Source organism: Mustela nivalis, assembly GCF_964662115.1.
Source record: "Mustela nivalis genome assembly, chromosome: 2".
NCBI lineage: Eukaryota > Metazoa > Chordata > Mammalia > Carnivora > Mustelidae > Mustela > Mustela nivalis.
In genome coordinates this window covers 37415168-37423422 of record NC_139021.1, presented here as the reverse complement: position 1 = coordinate 37423422, position 8255 = coordinate 37415168, and the positions used below count along the sequence as shown (strand labels likewise).

The 8255-nt window shown below is 56.0% G+C and overlaps 1 protein-coding gene across 1 annotated transcript; it reads left to right on the top strand.

Annotated features, from left to right (window-relative positions):
- Positions 1-5377: 5377 nt before the first annotated feature.
- KCNS2 (potassium voltage-gated channel modifier subfamily S member 2) lies at positions 5378-7860 on the top strand. Its single transcript, XM_082720061.1, has 2 exons — positions 5378-5644; positions 6289-7860. Exon 2 carries the CDS (start codon positions 6332-6334, stop codon positions 7763-7765), a length of 1434 nt encoding a protein of 477 aa, XP_082576187.1. The 5' UTR covers positions 5378-5644; positions 6289-6331; the 3' UTR covers positions 7766-7860.
- The last annotated feature ends 395 nt before the right edge of the window (positions 7861-8255 follow it).

Sequence of the window (8255 nt, the reverse complement as noted above, 5' to 3'; positions counted from 1 at the left end):
AACAACCTTCCCTCCCTTGTTGACCTCCAGAGGAGCCTAGGGATAGAGGGGTGCAAGAGGATAGGAGGGTGGCTTCTGGGGATAAGGCCAAAGAGCCTAGGCTGAGACTCACATATAACACACTCAGTTCTGCAACCAGAACAGCGCCAAGAGCAATAGAAATATTTACCATAGCCTCTTGAGAAAACACTTAATGAGGAATTGCATTTGGAATGCAGCAAAACTTAAAACCCTTTGTTCCTCAAATTTTCTCTTAATCTCCCACACCAGTCTCTGTCCTCCCCTCCCCGTGCCCTCCTTCCCAAGGTTCTGGCCCGAGGCCCAGCTCAGGACACGCCCCCCTCCTGCTTCCCTCTTCTCTTCAGTCTGCCTCCGCCCCTAGCAGCTTGTCTGTGAATCCACCCAGACAGGCCTGCTGGCCCCCGCATTCCTGGTTCTCATTACCGCTGTGAGCATCATAAGGGGCCCGGGAACGGATCCTCTCCCTAGATGAAGAAGAAATCCTCACTATTCCCAATCACAAATTATCTTTAAGTGATTCCTTTTTTTTTTTTTTTTAAGATTTTATTTATTTATTTGGCAGACAGAGATCACAAGTAGGCAGAGAGGCAGGCAGAGAGAGAGAAAGAGGGAGGAGGAAGCAGGCTCCCTGCTCGACGTGGGGCTCAATCCTACGACCCTGGGACCCTGGGACCCTGGGACCATGACCCAAGCAGAAGGCAGAGGCTTTAACTCACTGAGCTACCCAGGCGGCCCTCTTTAAGTGATTCTGAAAGGCCCACATCGACCCGCATTTATGGTGCCCCACTCTGGGCAGGCACTGACTCTACAGTTGGGGTGGGTGTGGGTGTTTACAAAGCTGAGTAAGAAACAGCCCCCAGCCTTTGGTGCTTACCAGTGGGCTGCACTTAGGCTCTAGGTTCTGTATTCACGCCCCCAAAGACATGCTGCTCCAGCTCTCAACCTTGGCTCCACATTGCTGTCACTTCAGAGGCTTTAAGAAAACATGGATTCCCTGGTCCTACACCAAGGATTCTGATTTAACTGGTCTGGGGTGGGACCCAAGGCATCTGGGGGCTTTGGCTCTTTTAAAAGCCCCTGAGTGATTCGAATGAGCTGCCAGTGATGAAACTCATTAGTCTAACCAATTACTTGGGAGAGCACCCCAGAGTCTGGGGTCCCCAAACCATCTCCTTTTCCAGCTGCCTTCTTGATCCATCAGAAGAAGAGGCAGGGTGAAGACTCGGGTAGCACAGAACAACATTAACGTAGGAGCTGAAGCCTCATTCATTCATCATTCAATCACATATTCAGTAACAGTTTAATGTAAATTCTGTGTAAGAAACAATAGAAACTGATGGCAGGATCCAGTTTGAATCAGGCAGTTGGGCCTTTTTGAGGAGGTGACATTTAATGCAAGACCTGAGTGACAAGAAGCCTGCTGTGTCAAGCTGCTGTGACAAGCAGAGAGAACAGTAGGTGCAAAGGCCCCATGCACGGAGCAAAGGGGCATGTGGCTAGAGTGTAACTGGTAGAGAAGAGCAGTGGGATGAAGTCTGTGAGCTGGCAAGGGTGAAACATGGAGAGTCTGGTGACTGTGGTAAGGAAGGGGCTCCTGTTTTCAGTTTGATAGGGAGCCCCTGAAAGGTTTTAAGGAAAGAAAGACATGACATGGTTTGTGTCTTTAAAAGAACCAGCCTGTGCCGAGAAGGGTGGCTGGTAAGGGGCAGGATGGACACAGGTGAATAGTCTGTTCTGGGAGTGGAGGGGGGATGCCAGGCACCCCGGGGAGAGGAGAAGTGCTCAGCTCCTCTGCAGTGGGAATGTAGGTCAGGCAGCCCAGCTTCCTCAGCCAAGCCGCCCGAGCAGCCCCCTCGCCTGTCAGAGAAAAAAGCCGACTCTGAGATGTGTGGGCTCAACTGAGAGATCAGTGCTGGCAGGGGAGGCAGAGATAATAGTCACCCAGGTGCAGGGATCTAGGGCACTGCCTGGGGGTCCCTTTGTCCCCCTTCCCAGGGTGCCTCTCCCACCTCCCCTCCGCCCCTTCAGGATCTCCTGGGCAGGCCAGCCTAGAGGCAGGCCTTGATGTGTGCCTGGAGCAGGCGGCTATATTTTAAGATCAGGGCTCAGACCTCTAAATAAACCATAAACACAGCCAGCTTCCCTGGTAGGGAAGGAGGCAGACGGCTCCATCTCTCTTCAGCGCGGTGGCTGGGAAATAAACAAGTGGCTCTCCCTGTCACATACACTTAACCCTCTGCAAAGGCATCTGTCAGACAGGCAGAGCTCCTGCCTCAGCCTTTCCAAGAAATAACTGAGATGCCCAAACTTGGGCTTCTCTCTGCAGCCTTCAAGTTCATTTTCCCTTTACGGAAAGGTGGGCGTGGGGGCTTGTCCTTGACCCCAGGCAAATGCTAACAGAGGGCAGGAATGAGCACTAGGCTGACAAGAAGCTGGGGACATACTGGCACAGCTCTGTGGGCTGAGGAAGTAGACAAGAGAGTGGTGGAGAGGGAGGAAAGGAAGGGGAATGGGAAAGAGGAAGGAGGAAGGGGGCAGGTGGGAGTCGGGTACAGAGTGAAAGCTCAGTGGGCTCAATAGGCCTGGGCAGAGCACAGGTAGGGTGGTCGTGGGTGTGGGAGAAACAAAGAGAAAAAGAATGCAGAGGGGACTCTCACATCATGGGCCCATGGAGTGAAATCTCCCATGAACATAAAAGAAGAAGGAATGAGCAAGAACAAAAACAGACAGGAACAGAAGGAGGCAGGCAGATAAATAAAGCAGGGGAGGGAAGAGAACCCCAGAGTTACCAAGCCCAAGCTTTTCTCTGGAGAGAGGGAACCTCTAATTCGACAAGAGAAGGCGATTTAAACACTAAGCTAAACCAGGGAGAGTCAGTAGTGAGACTAAGGGAATGGGAGTGGCTGGGAACAGTGGCCATGCAGCAGAAACCACACAGCAGAAGGGGGGCTGTGAGCTTTGGGGTGGCCAGAAGCCAGGCAGCACCCAGTGGGGATGGGAGCCAAGAGCCAGAGCAAGCCACAGAGCACACAGAGCCAGCCCCCAGGTGCTACTGTGAAGGACACCTGCAGCAGAGAGATCTCATAGCCACCGCTGTCCCCAAGGTGTGGGAGGGGGCGAGAGGGGGTGAAAGAAGATTAAAAGAGGCAGCAACACAGCAATCATGCATGTCCTTATACACACACATGCTCCCTAAGCACACTCTCAGCAGCACTCCCATGGGGGTAAAGGATATCCAGGGGACTCCAGACTGTAAGTTAGCCAGGTGTGGAGGGAGCCACAGACTTCAAAGGATAGATCCAACAGACCTGGATGGGGGAGGGCGGTAGTATGAGGTATGCATGCTCCAAACTCGCAGACCTCAACAGAAACAGAGATAGAGACAAAGAGGACAAATACCAGATTCTTTCTCTCTCTGCCCCATACACACACACACACACACACACACACACACACACACCTCTTTTTTTTTTTTTTTAAGATTTTATTTATTTATTTGACAGGGAGAAAGATCACAAGTAGGCAGAGAAGCAGGCAGAGAAAGAGGGGGAAGCAGGCTCCCTGCTGAGCAGACAGCCCAATGCGAAGCTCGATCCCAGGACCCTGAGATCATGACCTGAGCTGAAGGCAGTGGCTTAACCCACTGAGCCACCCAGGCGCCCCAACATACACCTCTTTTAAAAGCATCAGACACAAGAGAAAGGACACTCATGAGGCCCTTACCACCCTATTCTCCCCCCCACCACCACCACCACAAGTGCTGGCCTCCCTGGAACTCCTTGCATTTGCAGATTGTGCAGGGACATGGCCAGGGGACCCTCTCAGCAGGCCCCACATTGCACACAGCCCTCCCACCCTCCGCATCCATACCCGAAGACCAGCAAGGCTGGCACAAGGAGAGTCTCCTGTAAGGGAAGGCAGGCTTGGATTCAGGAACTCCCATATAAAGCCAGATCAGGGGGCTTCCCCAGGCCATCCAGGGAGCTGCAAAGCACTGGTGCTTCCCAGAGCACCTGTCTAGATGGGACAGCATGGCCAGGTCCACATACAGAGAGGATGTGCTTTCCCCTGTTGCTGGACTGGTTTTCCTGTGGGTCCAGAGCCACACCACAAGGACTTTCTCCAGTACTTCTGACCCAAGTCTGTCGCCCACTAGCTCCCTGCTAACTCACATGGTGCTCCAGTCTTTGCAAATGGGGTCTATGAAAAGGGCTGAAAGACTAAGGATAGGGGGCTCCCCAGAGACTGTGGGTTGATGTCTCAACTCAGGCAACAGGCAATGATTTAAGGAGCAATCTTTGAAGACCAAGACCTCAGATTTTGGTCCCAAGTCTCTTAGGGAACGCGGACACAGGGACTGAGCACATCTCCACCAGATCCATGCCTGCACGGTCCCCACTGTGTCCACAGGCATACAGTGCTCGTTTTATCACACACAGGTCCCATCTCAGTGCCACTGAATACTACACTGCATGCAGCCCACTGCATACAGTCACCAATTGTAACAGGCATCACTGACATGCCCTAGGTTCTCCTGTTCTGACGTGCTGTACACACCTCCTCATCCTTTAGAGGTTCCATTTTTATCAACGCTACACATGCAGACACTAAACAGTCCTACTGTCCTTGGACTACACACACACATACACACACAGCTCACTATCATCCTCTAAATCCTGCACACCACACCAGCCTGTACACTACACACTGGGTGTCCATACAGAATTCCCCCAATGAACTCCTTGACTCCCTCCCAGGGGTGGTGCCTGCGATGCCACCCCTGGCAAGCTGAGATGAGCTGACCTCAGGTTTCCCTGACCCTTTTCTTTCCTTCCCTCCCACTGCCTTTCCCCAACGCCCACCCCCAGCTTCAGGAAACTTTGCCTCAGGTCCCCAAAAGGGGAAAGCCGGGATTTCTCGAGCCCTGCCCTTCCCCCAGACTCATGCAAGCGGCCCCTCCTTCCCCAGCTAGACTCTCGCCCGGCACCCAGTGGGAAAAGGTCACCGTAGGCAGTCCCCTTCCTGCACCCTGGGAGAGGGAAGCGTGGCAATAACAGCTGTCACCGAAGGATGGGAAAGGTGCCGGCCATGTAGCGAGCCGGGGGCGCAGAGGGGTCGCGGTGACGCGCCCGAGGAGAATCGCGAAGCCGACGCGGCGGCAGCTGCACCTCCCGAGTCTGGGCGGCGGCCGCGCCTGGTGCTGGGGCGCGTGGAGCTGTCCTTTCAGCACCACGGAGCTGCGTCCCAGCGCAGGGCCAAGTCGAGGCGCACCGGCTCCGTTCCCGCTCCGGCTCCCGCGGGCGCCCGCGGCGCGGGCTGTTGTCTCTCTCCGGGGCTGAGGGCATGCGGATCGAGAGAAGGGGGCTCTGCAAGCGGCCGGGCCACGCAGCCACCTGTGAGCCTCCCGCAACTGCGGGCGGCGGCGGCGGCATCTCCGGCCGGAGACAGGAGGAGACGCTTGGCGGACCCCGCCCGCCGACCCGCCGGGCGCACACACAGGCGCACACACAGTCGCACCCGCGCGCACACGCACAGCCAGCTAGCAGCGGCGACCGCAGCGATGCTAACAAGCAGGTCGGGGAAGTTTCCCGCCGGCCTCGGCCGCGGGCCCCCGTGCTCGCAGGTAAGCGCTTCCAGAACGCGCAGGGCGAGCCCTGGCAGCTCCGCCGGGTAAGGCGCGGCGCACGCGGCTCCGGGGCACCGCGCCAGGCGGGCGGGGAGGCCCGGGGCGGGGGTCGAGGAAGCTCCAGTCTTGAGGGCTGGACGCAGGGGACGCCAGGCTGGCCCCCTACCCAGAGGCCGGGTTTACAAACACGAGCGGTGTATTTCCCCGCCCCCCTCCCGAAGCTGCGCGCCCCCCACCTCGGCCCAGCCATGTCCGTGCACATCCCAGGTACAGTCCCGCATGTCTGCGGCGAGCGGGCGGGGGCGTCTCCTCCGCCCGCCTACGGGCAAGGTCAGCTCTCAGCCCCACTGGGCTTTCAAAGGCGGGGGGGGTGACCCCCGCAAGCGTAAAGCGATCGACAGGACCCCCCCGGGGGGGGTGGAGGCGCGGCCATGCCACTGAAAATACACCCTCTCCTCTCTAACCTTTCTTTGGGAAGGGGCCAAACCCCATGGAACCTTCCCCCTATCCCAGCGCCCTCACACCCTAGAGACCCGCCCGGGGAGGACTGGGGCTCGCCAGAGACGGGTGGGGAGAAAAGAAAGGGGCGCCCCAGCTGTGGGCGCTCGGCGCTCTCAAGACGTGGTTTCCTCCTCCTGCAGGTGTAGCGCCCCCGCGCGGCACGGGCTTTCGGGCGTCTCCAGCATGACCCGCCAGAGTCTGTGGGACGTGTCTGAGGCCAACGTCGAAGACGGAGAGATCCGCATCAATGTAGGAGGCTTCAAGAGGCGGCTGCGCTCGCACACCCTGCTGCGCTTCCCTGAGACGCGCCTGGGCCGGCTGCTCCTCTGCCACTCGCGCGAGGCCATTCTGGAGCTCTGCGATGACTACGACGATGTCCAGCGTGAGTTCTACTTCGATCGCAACCCCGAGCTCTTCCCCTACGTGCTGCATTTCTACCACACGGGCAAGCTTCATGTCATGGCCGAGCTGTGTGTCTTCTCCTTCAGCCAGGAGATCGAGTACTGGGGCATAAACGAGTTCTTCATTGACTCCTGCTGTAGCTACAGCTACCATGGCCGCAAAGTGGAGCCGGAGCAGGAGAAGTGGGACGAGCAGAGCGACCAAGAAAGCACTACTTCCTCCTTTGATGAGATCCTGGCGTTCTACAACGACGCCTCCAAGTTTGACGGGCAGCCGCTGGGCAACTTCCGCAGGCAGCTGTGGCTGGCGCTGGACAACCCTGGCTACTCAGTCTTGAGCAGGGTCTTCAGCATCTTGTCTATCCTGGTGGTGTTGGGGTCCATCATCACCATGTGCCTGAATAGCCTGCCGGATTTCCAGATACCTGACAGCCAGGGCAACCCTGGGGAGGACCCCAGATTCGAAATTGTAGAGCACTTTGGTATCGCCTGGTTCACATTTGAGCTGGTGGCCAGGTTTGCTGTGGCCCCTGACTTCCTCAAATTTTTTAAGAATGCCCTCAACCTTATTGACCTCATGTCCATCGTCCCCTTTTACATCACTTTGGTGGTGAACCTAGTGGTGGAGAGCACACCTACCTTGGCCAACTTGGGCAGAGTGGCCCAGGTCCTGAGGCTGATGCGGATTTTCCGCATCCTAAAGCTGGCTAGACACTCCACTGGCCTCCGCTCCCTGGGGGCCACCCTAAAATACAGCTACAAAGAAGTCGGGTTGCTTTTGCTCTATCTCTCTGTGGGCATTTCCATCTTCTCCGTCGTGGCCTACACCATTGAAAAGGAGGAGAACGAGGGCCTGACCACCATCCCTGCCTGCTGGTGGTGGGCCACCGTCAGCATGACCACTGTAGGATATGGGGATGTGGTCCCGGGAACTACCGCAGGGAAGTTGACCGCCTCTGCCTGCATCCTGGCTGGTATCCTAGTGGTGGTACTGCCCATCACCTTAATCTTCAATAAGTTCTCCCACTTTTACCGGCGCCAAAAGCAACTGGAGAGTGCCATGCGCAGCTGTGACTTTGGAGATGGAATGAAGGAGGTCCCTTCCGTCAATTTAAGGGACTACTATGCCCATAAAGTTAAATCCCTCATGGCAAGCCTGACGAATATGAGCAGGAGCTCACCAAGTGAACTAAGTTTAAATGATTCCCTACATTAGCCGAGAGGACTTGTCACCCTCAAACCCACACTGCCGGGTTGCATCTTGTGCCTCCGACACAGTTCGGGCACCTTAGGGTTATGGCATAAGGAGTAGGCCCAGCCCCACAGGGGAGAGATGTATGGGCTATGCACCCCAGGTTGCTTCCCCAGCATTTAGAATCTTTTTTAGAGGGTGCTGCATTAGACATCATGCCTTTGCACCCTTCTGTGAAATGATACTCACTGGTCTTTGCTTCATGGGCATAAAAATGTTCCCCTTTCTGCCAGATGAGTACCACCCAGAATGCTAATTTTTCTGTGTATCTTGTGCTCTACTCTAGTGCTTGTGACCCAGTACTGTCTTGTGAGTTGTTTGTGCTCTTGTTTCTGAGGTTGTTGTGTGAGTTCTGTCCCAAAAGCCCCCACAGGTCTGTCCGGTGGAAACCCATCCGAGGGGTCAGCAAGGCTGTGATGAGATTTTGCTCAGTCATACAAAAACAAAATCTCAG